The sequence below is a fragment of the Eumetopias jubatus genome, unplaced genomic scaffold (assembly GCF_037043125.1).
Source record: "Eumetopias jubatus isolate StellerSeaLion01/CBP00866 unplaced genomic scaffold, mEumJub1_p1.0 scaffold_8, whole genome shotgun sequence".
NCBI lineage: Eukaryota > Metazoa > Chordata > Mammalia > Carnivora > Otariidae > Eumetopias > Eumetopias jubatus.
This window is the reverse complement of record NW_028274814.1, coordinates 100037357-100061846: the sequence shown is the minus strand read 5'-3', so window position 1 is coordinate 100061846 and position 24490 is coordinate 100037357. Positions and strand designations below refer to the sequence as shown.

The following is a 24490-nucleotide window of genomic DNA, read 5'->3' as shown; positions in this document are numbered from 1 at the left end:
AGCTTGAGCATTTTCCTGCAACTCAATAGATTTCAGGAAGAGTTGGTTAAGGCTGAACTGGAGATTGAAGTGATGGATGATGAGCTTAGTTCTAGGCATTCTGTTCACTCGGCTTTGGAACAATTTAGTTACAGTGCTCAATTATGCTTTTTAGCTTGCCTCTATTACCTAATACATATGTTTTGTCATTGCCTAAAAGGGGACAAAACTATCTGTTGAAATGATTACTAGTAAAAGAAGGAAGTATTATGTTTAGGATTAGGGAGGAATGTGTATTGTGAGTATTCTTTTGGCTTATATTTCATTAATAAATTGCATCACCCATCACGGTAATGAAATGAAATCAACCAATGCTGCTCTTAAATCAATTTAACTAAATGTTCAAATTTAATTATGGCAATAAAAAGATTCAAGACATTCAGAGAACACTGGATTCTTTTTAAGATTATGTATCTAAAGACGGCATTGAAACTGATGTTTTTCCCCTAACAAAAATTCAAATAATGTTTTATATCTCTTGAAAACAATTAACTGTGTGTTTTGGTGTGAGGTATAATATTTTCTTTGAGAGGTTGATTTTGTCATGGTAATCCGTACTCGTTTTATATTGTTTTTCACTTCTGTCTCACAAATTACATGATATTCTCTGCTATCCTATAGTTCTATTTCTTAAAAAAAAATAAAAATAAAATTGAAAAGCAGGTTTCCATGGTCTGGTTAAAGGAGAAGAATTTTAATGTTTTCCTCTGTCTGTATCCTCTTTAGGACTGCTCCTTTGCCCTGACTGTTATTTTTACTTGCCTCAGTTCCGTTTGAAACCTGCATACAGTAGCTTTTCAAAGCCTGCTTTTCCACCTGTCTAGATGTTTTTCTAATAATGAAGCTAAACTGGTGTGCCTTTATCTGCTTTAGTTTTATTGCAAGTCTCTTTCAGCTTCCTTATTTCTTGAGCTCTTACTTGTATTTCTTGGGGAAACCAACCTGATTATTTCCAGCCTTTTACAGAACAATATTTGTGACTCATGGTTTCCATTCTTCTCCTTTTGTATCAAACAAATAGAGAGTCATTTTAAAAGAGCTGCCTTACTTACCTATTTTGATTATGCTTTTATCATATGCTGTTTATTTAACAGAAGGAAGAGATATAGCCTTGAGATATTTTGATAATGGGTTTTCAATTCACTAAACAATTGGTATCTTTCAAGTTTGTTTATTTTTTTGTCATGTCTGCAATCTTCTATTTCCTATTCACATCATGGTCCTACATATATTCAAATCATGGCTCTACCATTTACTCTCTGGGACACAGGCATTGGAATTAAACACCTGTGGGTTTGAATGTTACCAGCTGTCTCTTATTAGCTGTTTGATATTGGGCAAGTTATTATAACATTTCAGAGTCTCAGTCTCCTCATTAGTATAATGCTGGTAAAATCACAGGCTGAGGATCAAATGAGTTATATCTAAAGCTCTTGGCATTTTATTTTGTGCCTAAGTACTTAAGAAAGTTTTGACTACTGCAATTACTAATAATTCTTTTTCCATAATCACTCTAACAATTCCTTGCCTAACATGAAGAAAATAAGTATTTCAACACTTGCTTGTTAGACTTATTGTAATGAATAATAAAATTATATATAAGTATACCTATAGTTTATCTTTAATAAATGTTAGTTCTCTTCTTGTCCCATCCCTCCTTGAAATAGTCTGCAGATGCAATGTTCAGCTAGTTTCTTGTCATATTTTTATAAAAATTCACTTTAATATAGCTTCCCATGGACATTTCATAAAGTGAAAGATGTTTCTTAAAAACACAGATTTCCAATTGCAGAAATTGGTGCAAAACAAACCAACTGAATCAGAATCTCAGGGTGGAGACTTGCATTTTAAAAAGCTTCTCAAGGGAGTCTGATGTACTTCAAAGCATCGAACTCTCCCAAGGCTGGGAAGTTATAAAGAAAATGTAAAGACAGGAAATCTGTAAATGTATATAATGTGATAGAGTAAGTCATACAAGTATGAAATAATTATCGATAGAAGGCAGGAAAGTACTAAAAATACAGATTATAAAATTTTAATGAAATGTCTTATCTAGCATCCATGACCTATTGTGGAACAAGAACATTAGAAAGTAAAGTGCACTTTATTGATATCTGCCAATAGTTTAACCCTGAGTGGTAAAGCAGTCATTCTAGAAAAAAAAACTACTGCTTATTGCCCCTTATGTAAGTTACAATGACTTCAAGTAGTATGGTGGATAATGCGTTGCTCCATTTACTAAGGTTATCTATCTATCTATCTAATCTATCATTATCATCCATCTATCATCATCATCTATTAAAATGAATGGCTGGTGCAGAGGACTATGACCCATAATTTTTCATAACAAGAAGGCTATTTTCAACTCTTGCTTTTAATGCTCATCAGTCAACATCATCCTATATTCGTAGAAAATTTTTCTCTTCCTTCAATTTAAAATGCCTTTCTCAGCACTCTTGCACATTAATTTTCTAAGTATACAGTAAGCTCAAATTGGTTGTCTATGTTGTTATGCTGGGTATTTATGCAGAGACTCTTGCTCTTGACAAGCAATGCAAATATGTATTTCTGGCAAATCAAATGACCAAGTTGTAAAATTTGTAATCTATGAATTCTTCATGTGTACATCTATCTTATCATAATTGTCATAAGTAACTATGCTGGGTAGTTAAAAAAAAGTGTATTGCCTAAATTAGGTCATTAAAAATGGTTAATACATACATTTTCAAGTTAAAATAATTTGAGAAGGATGCAGACTTACTGCAAGGATTCTAGGGTTTTGGCTTCATTACATCTCTAGGGACTATCCAGTGTTTGACCTACTTTTGACCTCTGTACAAAGCAGGATGGTAGAATAGATAGGGCTTAGGACTGTCATCAGAGGATATGGTTATGGCCCTGCTTCTGTCAATTATTAATCATGTTATTTTGGTGTGAGACTTCATCATTTGGCAATAAAAGTTACTATTAGTAGATGCCTAAAATGTTCCAGAAACTTTCTTAAGTGTTTATTGGCCTTATGTCATTTAATCCTCATATTAAGTATAGTGTCATTCTCCCCATTCTATAGAAGAACAAATTGAGGTTCAAGGAGTTGTGCAATTTTCTCAAGGTCAGACCTCTGGTGAGTAACACTCAGAAGATGAACTCCAGTTTACCTGTCTCCATGGCCCGTGGACTTAACCACTGTGAAATACTGCCTCTCAAAATGTATGGAATAAGGAAAATATATATCATATACTTTCTTTTAGAATTTGCAATACCTGATATAAATGTTATTGTTAAGAGGGTAGGTAAGTAAGCTCAATTTTTTTTTCTTTTTTTTTTTTTATACTTTTCAGATAAAGGGAACTTAGAGGATGAATCAGCTTGGTAGCAGACAACTCCAAAACTTACTAGCCTAGATATAGTCTTTTTTTAGCTCATAATTTTGTGGGTCAGTGCCTCTGGGCTAGGTTCAGCTGGACAGTTCTTCTGGACACATACATAAGAGCAAAGCAGTCCTGCTTCTGGGAATTAGCCGTGATTCATCTGGGGCAGAGATAAGAAGTTTTAGCTGTCAGGGGCACTCTATTTCTTTTAGGTATTTATTTCTTTTAAATCCTTGCTCTATTATGTCCTCTGACTTGTTTCCTAATACTGGTTCTCTATGTAGCAAATCTCTGTGTGTTTGTGTGTGAGAGAGAGAGAGAGAGACACACAGAGAGAGAGAGAGAGAGACAGAGATTGAGAGATACTGGCATATATGTCTCTCATCATCAAGCAGGCCAGTTAAGACTTATTCTCATAGCACCAGGGTAAGTTTCCAAAAAAGAGAGAGGGCAGAAGTATGCAAGACCTTTTGAAGCCAAGGCTTTAAACTGGTACAACATCACTTCCACCTCATTCTGTTGGCTAAGGCAAGTTACAAAGCCAGTGCAGATTCAGAGGTTGGAGAAAGGGATTTGATGGGAGAAGATGCGAGTTCACATTATAAAGGGAGCATATCTATAACGTGGGATGAGCAATTGTGGCCATTTTTTAATCGGCAGAGGAATTGTGTCCATGAATATATGGCTCTTTGAAGGTGAAGAATATTTTAAAAATCCTTATACTGAACTTTAAAAGAGTTGATTTGTTCAACTGTTAAACTTTCACAAGTATGTCCTTCTGACTGTCACAATGTGGCTTAATGAGATCAATCCACCTTTCTGATGGTGATGTAGGGCTCCCTGTCTGTAGTCCTTCTGTGATGCTGACTGGAGGACATAAAGAAATCAGCATTTCAATTACTTCTCAGCCAGGGGTAATGTCCATAGGGTCTTTTAAATCCTTGCTCCACACAGGCCAACAAAGGAGACCACAACTGTTTTTTCCACCCCAGTTTTCCATTGCCATCTTTAAAAAATTTGCTTTCTTTTCACTTTTATCTGTCTTTTACAGAAGGATCAGGGAGTTAGTTAGTTGGAGGGGTTTTCTGTTCTCTCCTGTCTTATATAATGAAGCCTGGATATTTGTCTTAAGATCTTCCCCTCTTATATTGACCAGAAAAAAGAGAGAGAGAGACAGAGAGAGAGAGAGAGAGAGAGAGACTGTATTTCATTCACTGCTTTGTTTATCAATTCTCCATTGGTATGCACATCTCTTCCTTTTATCTTTCCACGTTCTTATTTTCAAACTTATCTGAAATGTTCTCTAGTTTCACATCTAATGCTTTGTGAATCACAAGAGAAGTCTGATTCTTCTAAAAGATGATCCTCTTGTCGATGTGATTATTTCTAGATAGCTTATATAACCTTAGGCTCAAATTGATTCATTAGACCTTTGCTTTCTCATTTCCCTTCCATGAGTCCTTTGCAGCACTCCCGGTCCGCCCCGCCCCGCCCCCGCCTTTGGTTTCTCTGTAGATCCCTCATAATACAAATTTAATTTTATCAAGCTAAAGGCTTCCCTTATTGATTTTTGCCATCTGTATGAGTTATCTTTCTGGAAGTCTTATAATTTAATGTGAATATTTCCTCCATTTAAATTAAAAGGGGGTAATTCATGTAAAACGTTTTGCACATAGTAAGATCTCAGTAAATGTTATCTATTATTATAAATGCTTCTGTTACTACACTTACTATTGCTAATTTATTTTAAAGCAAACCATATGCCTTTTTCTTCTTATTGAATTTACATTAAGCTATATAAGGAACCATCTAGATAATATGAGAATGTATGTTATAATTTGAATATAATTTTTCTTTGGAAATTTTCTGGCAGTTGAAATTTACTATCACTTATTTTAAGAAATGCCTCAGAGATTGATAATAGTACTAAACTAGAATCACTCCGTCAGCAGTTAAGCTTTACACTTCTGTGTGTGTGCATGTCTGTGTGTTAGTAAAGGCAAATTTTTGTTGTCACAAGGTTGCGTCCATATAGCTGTTCCTGAGGTTATTACTACACATGGACTGACATACTGTTAGTAAATTTCTTATGAATGGATACATATCATATTTTCTTACATTGGTTTCCCAGACATCAATAACTTTCCAGACACTTTTTAGTTCTTTACTTTGTTTAATGATCTACTGTCATAACAGAGAGATGATCTCTTAAGGAACTGTTTATATTTAACTGCCCACCTTACAGTCCTATATATTGTGAAAACTTTCTTATATAGTAATTCATAACTCTTGCACTTTCTCAATCGCGGTGTCAATATTGATAGGTTTTCCAAAGAGACTTCTTCGCACGAACAACCTGGTGTTTTACCTACTCCACGGATTTCAATCCTTTCAAGCTATACCTGTGGAATAGAGTCTCTCACTCTCTCTCTCTCTCTCTCTCTCTCTCTCTCTCTCAACGTACACACAGACACAGAAACACACGCTCTGTTTGGTGGTGTGAAATGGTCTGGGTTGAACTGTGTCCCAGCGCCATCCCCCTTCCCCCCCACCAAAACAGAAAGATGTTGGAGTCCTAGCCTCCAGTGCCTCAGGGTGTGACCTTATTTTGGAGATAGGGTCTTTACAGAGGTGATCAAGTCAAAATGAAGTCATTAAGGTGGGCCTTAATTTGTTATGACAAGTGTTCTTATATAAAAAGGGATACACAGACATGCATAAAGGGAAAATGATGTGAAGAGACCCCAGGGATAAGAGAGCCATCAGCAAGCCAAGGAGAGAGGCCCTGAATAGGTCCAATTCTCACAGCCCTCAGAAGGAACCAACCCTGACCACACCTTAATTTCTACCTTTTGCCTCCAGAACTGTGAGATCATAAATTTCTGCTGTTTAAACAGTCCAGTTTGTGGTACTTTGTTATGGCAGCCCTAACAAACTAATACAAGGCCCAATAAAAATTTGAGAGGAAGAAATTGGCTAATTAGATAATTGCTTTTGTACTTGGATATCTGTAGCTCGCCTCTGTTGCTTCTGATAAAGAAACCTGAATTTTCACTTGCTAGAGGATTATGTTCCTGGAATAAACTTTTTAAACTTGTTTTGTTTTATATAACCATGATGTGGTGACTGGAGACCTACATTTGACTGGAAAGAGCAAGCCAGAGCCATGTGTAAGACGCGAGAAACAAGACTCACTTATCACCTGTAAGTAGACCTCTCTCTCCCATCAGCTGTCATTAAGGGGAAAAAAAAAAAGGAATTGGTCTTAGAGATGCTCTCTCACTTGTTGGGAGGGGTGGGGCAGTGGGAAGAGAAAGGGTGTGGAGAGTGGGGTGTAAACAAGGCAGGCAGAAGCTCCAGAGAGGGTGGGGATAGAGCTTCACGGAAGAAAAATATATGAACCTGGTTGGTACAAGAGAGCTTCCCCAGACCCACCCACCCACCCACCCTTTCCTGAGCTCTGTGCTCTGGCGCGGGTGGTTGACGGCGAGTGGTGCGGAAGGGACAGCACTAGCAGCGGCTGCTTTCGGGGGAGAAACAAAACCTGCAGGTCCGGGTCGGAGCCGGGTGACTTCCCCTTCAAGTGGGTGAGCCGTCCTGACCTCCGGTCAGCTCCGCCGTGGCCGCGGCCAGCCGCTGTGCCGGCTCCCGGCGAGGTCGCGGAGCGCCGGCTGGACCCGCCCCGAGCTCCATGGTTTGCCCAGCCCTGCGCGATGGTGACTCTGGGCGCGGAGGTTGGCGCGGGGCGAGCCGGCAGCTCGCAGAATGAAGGCGGGGAGAGCGGCCGGCGGCCGGCGGGGGCTGGCTCCGCGACCCCAGCGCCCCGAGAAGCGGCCCAACCACCTGAACCCGGAAAACGCCAACAAGTAGTTTCTCGTTGGAGAAGGGCGGCTCGGCTGGGTGTCAGGACTCAGTCCGGCTGCCCGGAGAACCTCGTCCACTCGGAAACCAAAGCAGAACCACTTTTCTGTCGGTCTCGTTAAGGTATCTGGGGGCGGGAGGGAAAGGGGGTGATTTGTCGGGAAGGGCATGTCGACCCTGCAGACAGGCATGCCCCCGCCCCCTTCCGCAATGGGAATGTGGAGGTGAAGCCCTGGGGAGAGGTGGCTGGGAGACTGGGAACGGGGACACTGTCAGCTCAGGGATCCGGGGGGTGTGCCTCCAGTGGCTTTTCCCAGGGTCTCGCCCCTCCTAGAAAGCAACCCCCCCACTCTCCATCCCCCAGACGTTTGTTTTTCTTGGGAAGGGGGATGGGGTGGGATGCACTGATCATTCGTATTCTAAAAAATGAAACCTAGTTAGTGGTTTCCTTTCCCAAGTAATAACAATATTAACAACAACAACAACAACAACAACAACAACAACGGTAATAATGTGAAAAGGAAATTGGATCAGGAAATTAGTCACAGGTCTCCTTGGTGAAAGGCAACAGCAGGGAGCGTTCAGTCTTTTTGCCTGGTCCGTGAGGGAGAGTGGGAGTGAACCGAGAACAGGGCAGGCAAAGGGCACTCCCCGAGTGCCAGGGCGCTGCGAGCCGTCCAGAGTACCGAGGGTACGCGTGGAATGGGGGCTCTCCGGCCGGTCTGGGGGCTCTCACCCAACACTGCCAAGTTCCCTCAGCGGAGAAACTCCTTGCCTAAGGCAACTGCCTCCAGGTCGAGGAAGGAGGAAGGAGGGTTTAGGGGAGGGGAGGAGAGGGGCCAATGCAGGGGGAGAGTAAGGAGCAAGAGAGGGGGAGAAAGGGTCTAGGAAGTAGAGATAAGGGGTTTGGGGGGAGGAGAGGAGAGGAATGGGGCTTCGGGCCTAGAAACAGGTTTTCTGTGAGAGGGGACAGAGGGGAGGGAGGGTGAAGGGTGAAAAGATGAAGTAGGAGAGATCAGAGGAAGGGGAGAAAGGTGTGAGGGAGGAAAGAAAGTGTCCTGGAAGGTCAGGGAGGCAGGGACCACTTTCCTTGGTGTTCTGGAAGCCTGGGGAAGGTGTGCTGCTTGAGGCGGGGACAGGGCTGGGCGCGCATCTCCTTCTGGGAGGGTCACTTGCCCCTCGCCTGTCTCCAAGCCTGCATCCTGGGACTCGGGCTCGGCGTGGGGGTGGGGGTCATGGTGCGGCTCTGACGGCCGAGATCTTTAACTTGGCGCTGTGTTCGCCTCCCCCCAGTCATGTCTGAGCCACAGAGATGGGCAAGATCGAGAACAACGAGAGGGTGATCCTCAATGTCGGGGGCACCCGGCACGAAACCTACCGCAGCACCCTCAAGACCCTGCCTGGGACGCGCCTGGCCCTTCTCGCCGCCTCGGAGCCCCAGGGCGACTGCCTGACGGCGGCGGGCGACAAGCTGCAGCCGTCGCCCCCTTCGCTCTCGCCGCCGCCGCGACCGCCCCCACTGTCCCCCGGGCCGGGTGGCTGCTTTGAGGGAGGCGCGGGCAACTGCAGTCCCCGAGGCGGCGGCGGCGGCGACCACCCCGGGGGCGGCCGCGAGTTCTTCTTCGACCGGCACCCGGGCGTCTTCGCTTATGTGCTCAACTACTACCGCACCGGCAAGCTGCACTGCCCCGCCGACGTGTGCGGGCCGCTCTTCGAGGAGGAGCTGGCCTTCTGGGGCATCGACGAGACGGACGTGGAGCCCTGCTGCTGGATGACCTACCGGCAGCACCGCGACGCCGAGGAGGCGCTCGACATCTTCGAGACCCCCGACCTCATCGGCGGCGACCCCGGCGACGACGAGGACCTGGCGGCCAAGAGGTTGGGCATCGAGGATGCCGCGGGCCTGGGGGGCCCCGACGGCAAGTCTGGCCGCTGGAAGAGGCTGCAGCCCCGCATGTGGGCCCTCTTCGAGGACCCCTACTCGTCCAGAGCCGCCAGGGTAAGGCCAGAACCGCCCCCTTCCCTGCTGCTCCAGCCCCTCCAACTCCTTCCCCAATTTTCTGTTCTTTTCCACCAAAGGCCTCTGGGACGCGGGAGGGGGTGGGCGGGAGAAGAGATCAGGGCTCCCTAAGGAGGAGATTAGAAGCCCATCTGGTGTCAGGTAAACTCAGGGACCCTGGCCGCCGTGCTCCCGGTCCGTCCCCTTCATCCTCCACTCGAACTGAGATTTACTTTAGCAGATGGGAGCTAAAGGGCAAATGTCGACCTCTCGGGGAGCAAGTCTGTCTGGAGCCTTGCCCTGAAACTGGTATCGTGCTTCGTCCTGATTATTTTTTTCCTGACTCTTTTGTTCCAACTTTTCCTTTAGTTTGGATGTTTCTTCAGGTCATCACGATCTGACATTTTCAGTTGAGGCCTGACACTCCTTCACATCTGACTCAAAGCAGTGGCTCCAATTAGGGATCTAAGCTGAAGACAGAGGTGGGGAAATGGAATCTAGTAGGTGGCTGGGTGGGGAGAGGCTGTGCCTCCGGGGGGGGGGGGGTCATTTTGTGAAGAGAATCTCCTTTGGGCCTGTCTCCTTCCAAAGGAGAAGACTGCTGAATTGTTTGTCCCAGTGAGTTGACCAGAGAGCCCACCTGCACATTGAATTGTGGAGTCTGGTCCTTTCCGCCTTGGGCTGTATCTGTGTTTCTTACAGGTTGAATGTGAATCAGTCACTTTGGTGATGCTAGTTTAGTCCAGTTGTCTAAATCTGGGTAATTTAGATTGTTGCAAACTTTATTTTACTTCTTTAGATTGTGACTCTGTCCTCAATTTTTCTTTGCAGTTTCTAGCTTGAATGACAGTTTAAATTTAGTCCTTGACACTCCCAATTAATTCTTCAGAATCCCATGAAGGGACTGTAAAAGTTACCAATAATAGTTTCTCCAGTTTAAAGGAAATAAAAGAAATATAAATAACCAAAAATTATACAGTATGTGCACGGTTTTTAATTATACACGAGAATGGAGTAGTGTATTTAGTTAGATCTTTGCGACTGCATGTTTCTGGTTTGCTTCTGACACCCAGAAAAAATACCCCTTAGGCAGCCTCACTTTGGCTCCATCCTCATTATTGTCTTCTGTATGTCAGAAGTCTCTGCATCTGAGATATTGTGCAGCTGTCAATCTAATAACTTGTCAGAAGATGTGTTTTTGATACCACTTTAGAAGTCTGAGGATATGTTTTGTTTTCAGTTTGAAATAGAATATGAAAGAGACAATTTCAAGCATTGCTCCTCTGTTGGATCTGGCATTTAAATGCATACATAAATTTTACTATGTCCACATTATTATATTTGAATATAGAATCAATAACTTCAACTCTGATATCTTCCTTTTAAGACCATTCTATAAATTCAGCAACAGCTGGATTTAAAGCAAAAACAAAAACAAGTGCGTATATACTTAAGTTAAATCACAGACTCATGACAATTACATCTGTGTTTTTTTCAATTCCAGCTGAGTGCCACAGTGCTCTTTCCACTTGGTGGCTAAAAAGATAATCTGAATTTGTTTTCAGGCTCATCATGTGATTTTTTTTTTTTCCAGATAGCGCGCTATAAAAGAGACAGAATGCTTTATTATCTTTCCTCATGATAATATAATGTCTTTTATTATAGGCTAGATTGCATAGCAAAAACTTTATGATGGTATTCAATTTTTATTATTGCTATGGAAATTGATTTTATTGATTATTGGTCAAAGGGTAGATTATTAACTTGAAAATAGTTTTAAAAAAAATCCTACTAAGATTTCATTGTAACAATATTAAGGGTATATCAGGTGAGGAAAGAACACAGATATATTAGAGATTAACACAAGGTCAAAGAGCCATTAGAAGCAGAATCAGCTGAGAATCACAGACCTGGAAAATTTCCTTGAGGTCACTTCATGAAGACCCTTTATTTTATAGATGAGGAAAATGAGGACTGCAGATGCTAAGTGATGGCCAAGGTCATACAGCAAGTTAATAGCAGATACAAAATTATGCTGGAGGTCTCATGACATCCTCCCCAGGTCCTTCTTTACCACAACCACTGATTATAACTGACTGGCTTATGAAATCTCCACGGATCATGTTGCTCTTGAGATTTAATGCAGCATAAGGCACTTTCTAGAATTCGAACTTTGAAAGGTCCTCTATGACTTTTTAAACAATATATGTATTCCAGGACTTTGGTAGAATTTTTACCCTTCACTGCCCAACATTAGAGTGAAAATATGGAATTCAAATTGACTTCTTGAACCCTGTTTGAACTTTGCATTTTTATTGACCAGTCAATACGTAGTGTTTTTCTTTCTTTCAGACTGGCTAACATTTGTGGGACTTGTCTTCAGGGAAATCCTTTTTCAAATTATTAGGGGTTGCCTAAAAAAGAGTAACCAGAAGTTGCCGTTCTACTTAAATGTGATTTAATATTTTTATATGAACTCTTAGTTCAGATGATGGCCTGACTTAATGTTATCTGACTAGTTTGATAAATAGAATTACATTGGGAGGTCGGTCACAGGATGAAATTATATTTTGCACGGACATGATTCTAGAAGACATAAATCAATTATCAAGTGGTTTGCTTCAGCTGTGGTCTTACTGCCACAAGTCTCATTCTTAATAGCAGTTAAGTATTTAACTTTTATAAACCCTCTTTACTTTTTTTACATTAGTTCATCTTTTATTGATATACTTGAACATTTTTAACTGTCTGAATTCCTTTTTCAGTTTGTTATACCTGTCATCATCATCTTTATCTTTTCCCAATATTGAGGAGATTGACAATTATATAATAGAAGTGTTTTATTTCTAACTTTTATGATCTTAAGTGCCACACTGAAACAACAGTGATAGGAACTGGATAATTAATTTAATTTTATAACATTGTATTTTTGCTTTCTGTTTTAGTTGGCATTTCCCTCTTCTATTGCTTTAAATTTATGATGTAAATACATATTTGAAAGGTCAAAATTGTTTAGGTTAACTTGGTAACTTTATATTTGTACTTAAATGAATTCTTACCCTTAAGAATAGTATTCCAAAATAGAAATTTATAAAAAAAAAAATCACATATAAGTTGTCATGGAAACCTGTTCTGGAGAAAATGAGATCAGGAAAGAAAAGGAGAGATTATGCTGTTGAGCCATTGAGTGATATTTACAAATAGCAAAAATCAAGGATGCATAGATGTATTTGTGAAAATGTTGTGCATTGTATCTTTCCAATTTAATATCTAAGTTTAAGAGGGAAATGAGGCTTGTATGTGCTTTCCTCTGAAAACATTAGATCATAGGTAAGTAGACGGGTGCCAAGCAGAAATTCTTTGATAGAACTTCTAGATTATTTAGAAGTTAAAAAAAATAAGATAAAGGCAAAATACTAGAATCAAAATATTTTAAATAATTTCTTCCCTATATTAAAGAGCTGAGAGCTGTTATAAGTTCTCCTTATCTCCTTTCTTTTTACTTATTTTTTGGGAGGAGTGAAGGTGATTGAATTAGGTTCTACTTTACAGGGTGGCTCTTCCTTGGTGACTTGTATATTGTTGGTTAACTGATAGGACTTTTTTTTAATTTAAAAGAGCATTTTATTTTATTATTTATTTAGAATTTTATTTATTTATTTAAGAAAGAGGGAGAGAGTGAGTCGGAGGGAGAGAGAGAGAATCTGAGGTAGACTCCCTGATGAGCACAGAGCCCTGTACTGGGGTTCGATCCCACGACCATAAGATCATGACCTGAGCTGAAACCAAAAGTCAGATCCTCAACCGACTGAGTCACTCAGGTGCCCCCAACAGTAAAAAGAATAACTGCTATGAAACCACATTTAAGATGTTGGCTTTTTGGTCTTTGGGTCTAGATCATTTTATATACAATCTCTGGATCTTTATCTAATATATCATTATGTGCAAATCATCCTGAATCATACATGGGTTGTGATAGTGAATCCATCATTTTTTTAATCTTGAAAATCTTTACTTCATTAACATTTTAAATTGGTTTATTTCCACAGCATTATTAAAATATACTCCTCAAAACTATTAAAATTCAAATTTCAACATATAGAATTGGATTCAAAATTGCACATACTTTATTTACTTTTTACGGATCATTTTTTCCTCTTCCTCAAACCACAAAACAAAATAGTAAAGAAGTGATCTAAATAACCATTTGCTAGCTTAAAGTGTAACATTTAATTTAAAAAAATTAAAGTAAGGATAATTGAGGCATATTTTAAGATTAAAGAAAAAAGTATTAATTTTTCTTTGGTAAATATTGTTCCAATTCAAAGAATTATCGGCCAAATACAGCTTGTTCATATAATATTGTTGTCAGTTGTTAGGAATTTTAGAATATTTATTTAGTCAACAAATATTGGTTATGCAGTCCCTCAACTATGGAAGTTACTGGGAATGAATGGAGAAGATATAGTCCTCTGCCCTCAATAAGCTCACTACCCTATTTATAATAAAACATTTCTTAAAAACATTATCTATTAAATTAAGAAATGCAAAAAAATTCGAGAGATGTTAAAGATAAATTTTCCTCAAAAAACAAACAACGAAAAAAACAGCTCAAATGGGAATATTGCCTGACACATTCAGGAAAACATTCTATTTAGAAATGATGATAAGGTATTGTTAGTCTTTATCTTATTATGAAAGTGTTAGGCTGTTTTAATTTTGATTTTTCTGTTTGTAAGGTGATTTATAGGCTCTGTCTTTGCAATATTATTGGAGAATGTGATGAAGGCTGTACTTATACAAAACAACCAAACTGTTTAGGGTGTGGTCAAGTGTCTTCATACCTTACATTTTAATTAAAAGTCATGGCCAGTTATATGGCAGTGCAAATCCAAACTTTGGATCTCTGAAAAAAGTCTGCTATAAATAGTATGGTGTTTTTGCATTTGCGCATATAAATAAGTAACTTTTGACCCTTTTCAGGCCACTAATTGTACAGATCACAGATTAATTTAATTTTTGCTTATATTCTGAGTATTGGATAGGTTCAGAGAGTACCTAATTAAATACATCATTAAAAGAATCAAGGAAGTTCATTAGAAAATTGTATTTTGAGTTGTGTATTTGATTGCAAACTAGGTGATTTGATCCATTGCTGGGCATTAGGTATGCCAAAAGTGAATGTAGTTGGACAGATCAGGTATGACTTTTTTTCTGTGATATTTTGTTAAGTGCTCATTTGTAGACTTGAGTTGACAAAATTAATCAGAATCGAGGAAATTCTCTGTCAAGAAGCTTATTTTCAAAGCAACTGAAAATAAGGAATGTGTAGGCTTATATAGAAATACAGGTCAACCTTTCCTATTTGAAAGTGTATATCATTATCATTTATTTTTACTACTACTACAAAAAAAAGTAAATGCAGTAAAGTCTCATATTTTTTGAACTTCTGAGTCATATACTTTTATTATGGCAACCTTTAAAAATATGTCCAAATGAAATGGTAAGGGCACTAAAGGACTAATTAAAGCAACACGGATCTCCAGAAGGAAATACATAGTAGCAACATAGTCTAAACAATAACCATAAATATATTATACAAACTTAATTCAATTCTTTTCGAAATACAAAAGGTTTTTTTTTAGAAGAGCAGTCTCTCCCCCCCCCATATGTATAAAAACAGTGCTCTCTTTTCTGTTGTGTGTATATATATATATATCTTATAGGTTGAACGGTGGTGATTAATTTTAATATTATGTCGTTAATAGTTTCACAGAAAGTGACTAAAATGTGGGTGTTTGGGAGGACGAGAGAGCGAGTTGAGAATATATGGAAGTAGCATTGGAAAACTGTCTGGAGTGGGATATATGAGACGTATGCACTAACCTAGATTTTACAAACCAGCTGTGTGACCTTGGAGAATTTACTTCGTTTCCTTGAGTCTTGATTTCCTTTGATTTATTCTGAAAAAAAGAAAATGGGAATGACACATTGACTAGCTAGTATCTAAACTTCTTTCTAGCTCTTAGATTTTGAGGTTTGGAGGAAAAATAATGATACTAATTGCTAAAAACCCCTGGGAGTGGGGCGGTTGAGGAACAAAATGTCTGCCCTCCTTGTGATTGTACTCTAAGGACCATTACACTAATGAGGTAAACCAGTATTGATTTTTTTGTGTTTGTTTTTTTTACACTTATAACTTTCTGCCCTTTTTTTCCTACAGCTGTTGGGTAGCTGCTGCTCTGGTTACCATAGAAACAGGTTAGCGCCTGGCTTCCTGTTTCCATTGAAAACAGCTTTCCCTCAACCACATATTGATCTCAGGAAATCATTTTGCTGTGGCTCTGTCATGAAACCCATAAAGATGATTGGCTCTGTCATTTCCTAAATCTAAGTTTCAGTGCAGGTGTATATCCATCCACCACAAGGATAACTGATTAGATAATCTCAGTTTTATTTCCATTTGAAAAGTGCCTTGTCAAAGACACCACCCTTTTCCCTTTCCTGTATCTTCCACAGAAGGGAAAGTCTTACTCGCTTCAGGATTTACGGATATGCTTAACTCATCTAAGTGTTTACAAAATAATGTCAAATTATTTCGTTCTAATCTCTTTCATAACTCATTCTATCAGAATGAGCATAGAGAATTGTATGTTGTCTAGCACACTTCAAATAAATTTATATTTTAATGTGCTCATTAATGAAGACTATTTCAAGGTAAATGTATATATGTATTATAGTATTCCATATTTCTCTTTTGGGAAGGTAGTTTTTCTATTTCAAGACATACATATTTACATAAAAAGATATGCATATTTACATTCACTGTCATTAACATAGATACATACTCAGGGAATATGTTTGTAAAATTTTTATAGGGTTAAACAATGGAAGAGATTTGTAGGAATATGGCTTAAAATTTTGATTTGAGAATATTAGTGTGTGCGTGCATGTGTGTGTGTATTATGCATATCCATCCAAAATATATGCTCTTTGAATGAGATTGATTACTGGCATATATGACAGACTTCTGGTATTCATGAAGCATAGAACTGGGAGGAAACTGGTGATAACCTGGCACAACTGCCTTAATTCACTGATGAGACAGCTTACTTGTTCGTAGCTACGGCTGGCAGTGATGGTAGCAGGGCTAGAATTTAGATCTTCTGACTTAGGCTATTCTTCCCATTCAATCTCAGTTGCTTAGTCTGGACTGTGTTTAACATCAGATGCACAAATTTTAGTTCTTAGTAAGCAGCAAGCATGTTAGGAATAGTATGGGGAGGGTCTGCCCTCTTCTATGTCCTATTGTTCAGTAATAGCAGGGAAATTGTTACTGTTTTATGTATTCACTTTATTTCCAGATCCCAAGTCAGATGCAGCCTTCCATTGCTGCCTTCTCTACCAGTTCTAGATCTCACTGTTCTAATACCTTTAAAGCCTCATAACTAACCTGCTTATGCGTTTACCTCTTATTATTTCCCTTTATCCCTTTGTGTGTCTGTGTGTGTGTGTGTGTGTGTGTCTTTTATAATATATTTTCTACTCTTACTTGATTTATCGTCTTTGGAATTTGTCAGTGCAAACCTAGTTCAGTCTATTGGTAGTGGTTAATGTATTTTATAAAGCATTGTCTTCTCACATGTAATTAACCAGATTATGGTGATTTCACAGGGGGTAACTGGTGAATCAGTGGAGTGAAAGATATTTGGAGCTGTGGTTAAGATCTGCAAATGAGATGGATGTTGTTGTGAGGTCAGTAAATACAGAACAGAACTTTTCCTGTAGCCTTTCTTCAATGGATACTTAGTCATTGGTGGTACTTACTGGACTGTGATGAAATGTAAACAACATTAAAATTTGGGGGAGTGTTTGGGAGAATGCATTTTACAGGAATAAAAATGAAAGACTTAGGCCAAAATGTCACTGGTAGTATTGGGAAAAAGACACTCCATAATTCCTTAATCACTTGATTGACATTTTCTTTTGAAAGGTCACAATAAAAGGACATCTTTGTAATCTGACATTTCCTTAGTATTCCATGTATTAAGAAAATTCTGTGCAGACACCTCAGTCATGTCTTCTTTGTTGCTTGTTTGAAGACCCTGGTGATTTGCTATCAGATCTTAGAGCTTTGCCATTCTTTATGTATCATACAACATTGCTGACATCTTTGAAAATTGAAGCAAAGGTCAATATAAGACTTTCTTGGCTGGTGTTCTGTGATTTCGTCTCAGCAATGGAAGGTGTTCTCTCCTTTTAGATGTCTCTATGGAGAGAGTACCAGAGATGAAAATATGACACCTTTTGGCCAAGACATTCTTTTACTTTACACCAGTACTTTGTCCAGAATTTTTAAGTTGTTTACTAAATGATAAAATACAAACACATTTTAAAATAAAATAAAGTGATTCTAAGTAATTTTGTCAATATATCCAAATAATATTATTAACTCTAAATTTAAGACAACCTGTTTAAGCAAAAACTATTTGGACCAATATAAAATTTTTTTTGAGTAGTTTGTCAGATTGAGTTCAATGAAAACACAGAAACTATTCAGAATTTATGTAAAATTTGTGTCTGTGTTTGCAAATTATACAATAGAAATTCAGACATAGGGTTGCTTAATTTGGTATTTTTATGTTTATTGATAAAAAGCTGTTTGCTAAAACTGAATATTGTGGAATAATTGTATTGGAAACAATAGCAGAGTGATCATAGCAAGAGTAATGTGGATACAATTAATAAAATTTATATTTAGGAAAACAGAACAATACAGTTATTATAGTTTGATTTATCATTTAAATTATTATGCTTCTCTCTTGATATAAGCAGTGATAGGGCCATTATGAAAGTTATTAAAATATCTTTAATAAACCTGTGATTCATATAAATTGACTAGCAAGTGGACAGAATAGAGCCTTAGCTGGCCCCTTTTTTGTGCAAACAGAATGTAAAGTAGCAAGTATCCTTTTTTTTTCTTTCTTAGGCTATTGGAACTTTATTATCAGACCCTAGTGAACTTATCACAGTCATATAAAATGATTAGTGGGTGTATGAAAGTTGAAGAACTATTATATTTGTATCATGATTGGTAAACATTTGTGAGCTTATGCTTCATTTCCAGGTTTGTAATGGTGTTGACTGTGCTTTGATACTTAGAGTACAATGTTAGAGGTATAAAGTTCCAGAAAATTAATGAAATCAAACATATTTTAATGCACTAATGAGCTTCAGTGACATTCAAAATTGATTAGTCTCTGCAAAAACAGGGTTCTTTAACTGAGTGCCTCAATTTCTTCTGTGAGTGTGCTGTTCAATTTTTATTTGTAATGTGCCTAGTCTCAGTTCCTCAGTTTTGAGTAGTTGACTTTGGGCTTCCGTGCTGGCTTTTTTTTTTTATCAACAACCTTTTGTGTTTCCTCTACCTTGGCTTATATTGATTGGTGGGTGAAAGAGCATGTTGTCACCAGGCATTATTACATTTCTCTTTTAGCTAAACAAACTGGAAGAGAACCAAGAACCAAAGACGAAAGCTTTAAAATGCTTTTGAATCACAACCCTGAGATCAAGAGTCTCATGCTCTACTGACTGAGCCAGCCAGGTGCCCCTGGAAACCAGTTTAAAACAAAGTTAACTAGGTTTTTATTTTTGAATTTAATTTATTATTATTATTATTATTATTTTACTACAGATATTTTTAGGCTCAAAGAGTTGAGAGACTGGCTGAGTGCCTGACCTTTGGTTTTGAAATGGGAATGGGGGCGCCTGGGTGGCTCAGTTGGTTAAGTGACTGCCTTCGGCTCAGGTCATGATCTCAGGGTCCTGGGATCGAACCCCGCATCGGGCTCCCTGCTCGGAGGGAAGCCTGCTTCTCCCTCTCCCACTCCCCCTGCTTGTGTTCCCTCTCTTGCCGTCTCTCTCTCTGTCAAATAAATAAAATCTTTAAAAAAAAAGAAATGGGAATGAATGCTAAGGGCTAGACTCAGTTGGCTGAGTTTGAATCCTGACTCCATCACTTGCCTGCTGTATAACTTTCACCAAGTTGCTTCTCTAAGCCTTCTTCTTTTCATTTGGACTGGGCAGTAATAGTATCTGACTCAAAGGATTGTTATGAGAGTGAACTGAGTATATTCATGTTAAGAATCCAGCATAGTACCTGGTTCTATAAATGTCAGTCCTATCATCATCATCATCATCATCTATTATCATTCCTTAGGGCAAGCATTAGTTTTTTTTGTGGGGGGGTATAGTGTGGTTGCAATATCACCATTTAAGGAAGCTTTCTGGCATTTAGAAAGTCCATGAAAATATAAGTTATCTGTTCCTGAGGCTTTTCTTTTTTTTTTTTTTAAAGATTTTATTTATTTATTCGGGAGAGAGAGAGCAAGATTGAGAAAGTGAGTGGGGGGAGGGGGGAGGGAGAAGCAGACTCCCCACTGAGCAAGGAGCTCGACACAGGACACAGGACTCGATCCTAGGACCCTGGGGTCGTGACCTGAGCCGAAGGCAGAGGCTTAACCAATCGAGCCACCCAGGCGCCCAGTTCCTGAGATTTTTCATGTGGATACTGGATAATTGTCTGGGAAATTGTAGGTACTTAGTTTTATCCCTCATGAGTAAGTAGTGATTAATTAGAACAATATCTAACACATATTTATTATATACTAGGCACATTTTGCGACTGGCAAGGTGAAAGTATATTTCCTGCCTTTAAAGAAGTTTGTGGTCTCCTGGAAGAGAACAACAAAAGGGAAGGGACAGTGCAAGTCATGAGATCTCTAGGAGAAGCATGCACGGGGTACTTTGGAGGTTAACATAGTCTTGCTAAGGTTGGAAAAAACTTCCTGGGGGAAATATGTCTCTCTTGGTACCAGAGGATGAAGAGGAGATAGCCAGACTTTTCAGATGGAGAGAAAGCCTTCGTGAAGTTCTAAAAGGGAAAGAAGGCATGGTGCAAGATACTATGAGTAACTCAGGACACCTGCAGCACTTTGTAAGGGATGGGGAGATGTGGCAGGAGACAGAAGCTGAGATTGGATGAAAGGTTTGGTAAGCCCTGTTGAAAAGGTCTGGCCTTCCTCTGGTGGTAATGGGGGAACTTTGAAGGAATTTTAGCAAAGCAATGGCATGCAGATTTGTAACTGGGAATATCATTCTGAAGTTTTTGTATCTGAAAAGGGGATTGGGCTGGCAAAGATGAGTGCAAGTTTGTTAGGAGGGCTATAGTTTAGCATGTTATTGTAATAATCCAGGTAAGAAATAATGGTGACCTGAGTTTAAGGCAGTGGCCAGGCGGATGAACTAAAAGCAACATAGTTAAAGTAGAATTGTTGATTCATTAGGTGCAGTGTATGAGGCAGAGAGAGAAATCAAGAATGTCTTCCTAGTTTCTGTTTGCACAATGAGACAAGAAAACCTTTATGACTCTTTTCTAAATCAAGCTTCTGTGGTTATATGATTTCAGAATCTGGTTTATCAGTAGTTGTTGTTTCATGAGATTTAACACTATAATATTTTGTATTATGTTTTGTGAGTTCTCTTTTACATTTCAGTACCAATTACCCAATTACAGACAGCCATTTCATAGATTTTATGGTTGTGAAATTAGATGCCAGTATGTCCCTTAAAATTTTTGGTAACAGTAATTCATCACCATAAAAAGGTGGTGAGGAATAAAAAGTCCTCCGCAAGAAATGTTAGCTTTTCATGTTATTATTTTGTTTGAAGCCCAAGAAAATACTAATTTTTGCATAATTTGTATGAAATGAAACCGACTATCCAATGTAGACTCCACAGCTAGAAGCTCAAATTGAACTGGGGATTAAAAAAGTACTAATGAGATTCTGTGGCTCTAAATACTCCTTGGAAAATTGCTTCAGATAACTATTTCCTTTAGAAAAAAGTCTAGGAAGGAGCAAATACAGTGAGGAAGCAAAACAAAAATGAAAGTAGGGAAGAAGATGGTGACTTCAGATCCAAGGCAGAATAATTCCTTCTAAAGCATAATATACCATGCCACTTTCTTGCTTAAAATTCCTTTATTTCTTTGGCTACCATATGATGATATTCTTTGTTTTACCTGGCTCTTCAGAATCTGTCCACCACCTATGCTTCTAATAATACCTCTTATAATCACCACTAAAATACCACTGAAGTCATAGCACATATTTTGTCATTCCTGAATATAAAAGATGTGTTCACATTGTTGTGTATTTGCATACACTATTTTCATGGCCTGGAATAGTTTCTCCTCCTGGCTTTAATAGGTTGATTTAATCATCTTTCAATATCCTGTATGATTATCAAGTCTTACTTGGCACCTTCTAAACTCTCTCAAAAGCAGTTAGTTTCTTCGTCCAAGTTTCCATATCATTTTGCAGACACAGTATTATAGCACTTAACTGACCGGATTAGTTTCCCAGAGTTACTCTAGCAAATTACCACAAGCCTGATGTTTTGAAACAACAGAAATTTATTCTCTTACATTTCTGGAGGCTAGAAATGTGAAATTCAGGTGTCAGCAGGATTCGTTTCTTTTGGAGTTTCTGAGGGAAGTTTTGTTCCTTGGCTGTCTCCTAGCTTCTGGTGGTTGCTGGCAATTTGCAGGGTCCTGTGGCTTGTAGACACATCACTCCAATCTGTTTTTTCACGTGCCCATCTTCCTTTGTGTTGCTGTGCCTCATTTTTCTCTTCTTATAGAGACACCAATCATTGGATTATAGCCCATAATATTTCCAACATGACCACATCTTAACTTAGCTAATTAACTCTGCAAAGATAATTTTTCAAAATAAAGTCATGTTTTGAGGTTTGGAGTGGACATGAATTTTGGGGAGATACTATTCAAACTGGTACGGGGCCCTTGCCATTTTGGCAACACATTTGTAATGTCCAATAAATCTTTTATTTTCTGGTTTCTCCTTTTCCATATCAGTGTGCTCTCATTTCATGGGCATAATATAACAATGTCTTTATGAATCTTTCTGAAGATACTAGTTAGACAATTTTTTAAAGTTCTATTACATTTCTGGTGTTAACTCTGGTCCCTCGATGGATTTTTTTCCTATTCTTTCACCTTTGTTCTTTTTTATACTATTGATTTTCTTCACATATATTTTTCTTTGAAAGAGGGTGCCAGGTACTGTAGTGTTATGTGGGTATATAGGCAGGATCATGTAGAAACATAAGATTCCCTTCAGAAATCTGGGTGAGTAGGAGCAGGTGGGCAAACTAGGAACCCTCTCAAGGTCTGAGAAAAGAAGCTCTATTTTGAGATAGGACTTTACTGTATTTCAGTTAATGCAGAGTGATCTTTCCCTCTCTTTTTCTCCATGCAATTTGAGGAAATCCGAGGTACTTAGAAGTTTGCTTCACTTTTCTCTATCACATCAACACATCAACACACCGAATTAGGAACGTCTTCTTTGTTGATTCTCTACTTAGAGAGCTGCTCTTGCTTGCTATATCCTGTGGGCAAATTCTGTAGCCGGCCAACTAAAGGACATGGGGGACCTCCAGGTTGCTCCACAGCCAGCTCCTTGTCCTAGTGCCTGTTGCCTCTGACTTTGAAGTTCTTCTGAATTCTGGATTTCCTTGTGAAGAATTGGACCAACCCCAAGAAATGCTCTCTCTTACATTTATATTGAATTCCATTCTCCTCCTCTCCTCAACCTGCATTTCCACTATTCCAATGCTGTTTGCTTTATTTTAGTATTTCTGGTTCAAAAATAGCAAGGTTTCCTGTTTTCCATCCCTGTGATTTTTTTCATCATTTTTAATGGGACTTGGCTAAGGAGATGAGGTGTACTGTCTTCTACTAGAATTTAATTATATGTATATAGGCTTCTTGTCCATACTAGTTATGAACACGTGCCATTTCTTCTTGCTTTTGTCGAGTTATGAACAGCATCTGGTAGTTTTCTCAGTGAGTTTTTATCACTATCTAAATAATTCACAAGTTTCCTTGTCTACAAGGATGCATTTCTGTATGATTCTTCCCTACAAAGTCAAAGTTTCTTCTTATCCTCTTCGAGCCCACCTTCTTTATCTACTTTTTATCTATTATGGTGCCTGAATATTTAACTTAGTAAAGAAATTCAAAGCCTAAATGTAGGATATGATTTTTACCATTGCTCTAAGAAGCTTATTAGACTAACATTAATACAAAATCCTAGAAAATTATCATCCCTTGGAGAACAGTGACACTTTAATTTGTTATCTGCCCACTGAGAATACATTTGTAAGAACGTGAACTTTGATGGTTTAACAGATGTTTGTGGTACTTAAAGTCCCCAAATAAAGTAACAGCATTTAGCTGAAATAATATTTACATATTAGGGTGCTTTAATTTTTTATACAGAGCTTTTGCCAGTGGGACCAAATGCTTGGTCCCTATTATGTAGAGAAGCATCTGATGGATGATAATAGATGGCACTGATTGTCCCACTAATTACATGGAAATGTGGCCTTCAGTGAAGGCTGCTGTGTCCTAAGAGAAGATACTGAAGAATGGATGTTGTGGCAGCAAGGAAATTAGCCAAGGAGAGGAGGGAAAAAAAAAAAAAAGATTCCTATTCATCACAATTAATGCTATCTCATTTAATAAAATAGAAATATCCAAAGGTGAAATTTCCCCTATTGTATCTAGAATACACTTTATCAAACTAATACAGTAATGAAGACCATTATATTTAAACCTAATTTTGTCCAGATATTTCCTCTGAGCTGTGGCAAATAGAAGGACTGAAAAGGACATTTAAAGAAACATATATATGCTCTAATGATCATGGAAATAGAAGGAACAGAAAAGACTTTATTTATACAAATACAGTCTATATATTATAGAGATCAGGTAAAACTATTGTTTTTAGGAAAAAACCGTTGTAAAATAATAAAGTAAAAATTATAAAATACGTTAATAATATTCAAAACAGCAATATTAAAACAAGTTTACGTTTTTAAGATAAGGGATCGTTGTAGTTTATTTATTATTTTTCCCTTTTTTTCTTTCAGGTTTATTTAAATTCCAGTTAGTTAACATACAATGTAATATGGTTTCAGCTGTAGAATTTAGCGATTCATCACTTCCATACAACACCCAGTGCTCATCACAACAAGTGCCCTCCTTAATCCCCATCACCTATTTCACCCATCCCCACGCACACCTCCCCTCTGGTAACCATCAGTTTGTTTTCTATAGGTAAGAAAACCTGTCTCC

The 24490-nt window shown here is 38.6% G+C and overlaps 1 protein-coding gene across 1 annotated transcript in view; it reads left to right on the top strand.

The window, feature by feature from the left end:
• The first annotated feature begins 7304 nt into the window (after window positions 1–7304).
• KCNC2 (potassium voltage-gated channel subfamily C member 2) overlaps window positions 7305–24490 on the top strand; it is a 184490-nt gene continuing 167304 nt past the window's right edge. The window contains exons 1-2 of the mRNA XM_028091341.2: window positions 7305–7394; window positions 8565–9270. Coding sequence (XP_027947142.1) covers window positions 8584–9270 — 687 coding nt within the window. The 5' untranslated portion in view covers window positions 7305–7394; window positions 8565–8583. The remainder of the gene's footprint in view (window positions 7395–8564; window positions 9271–24490) is intronic.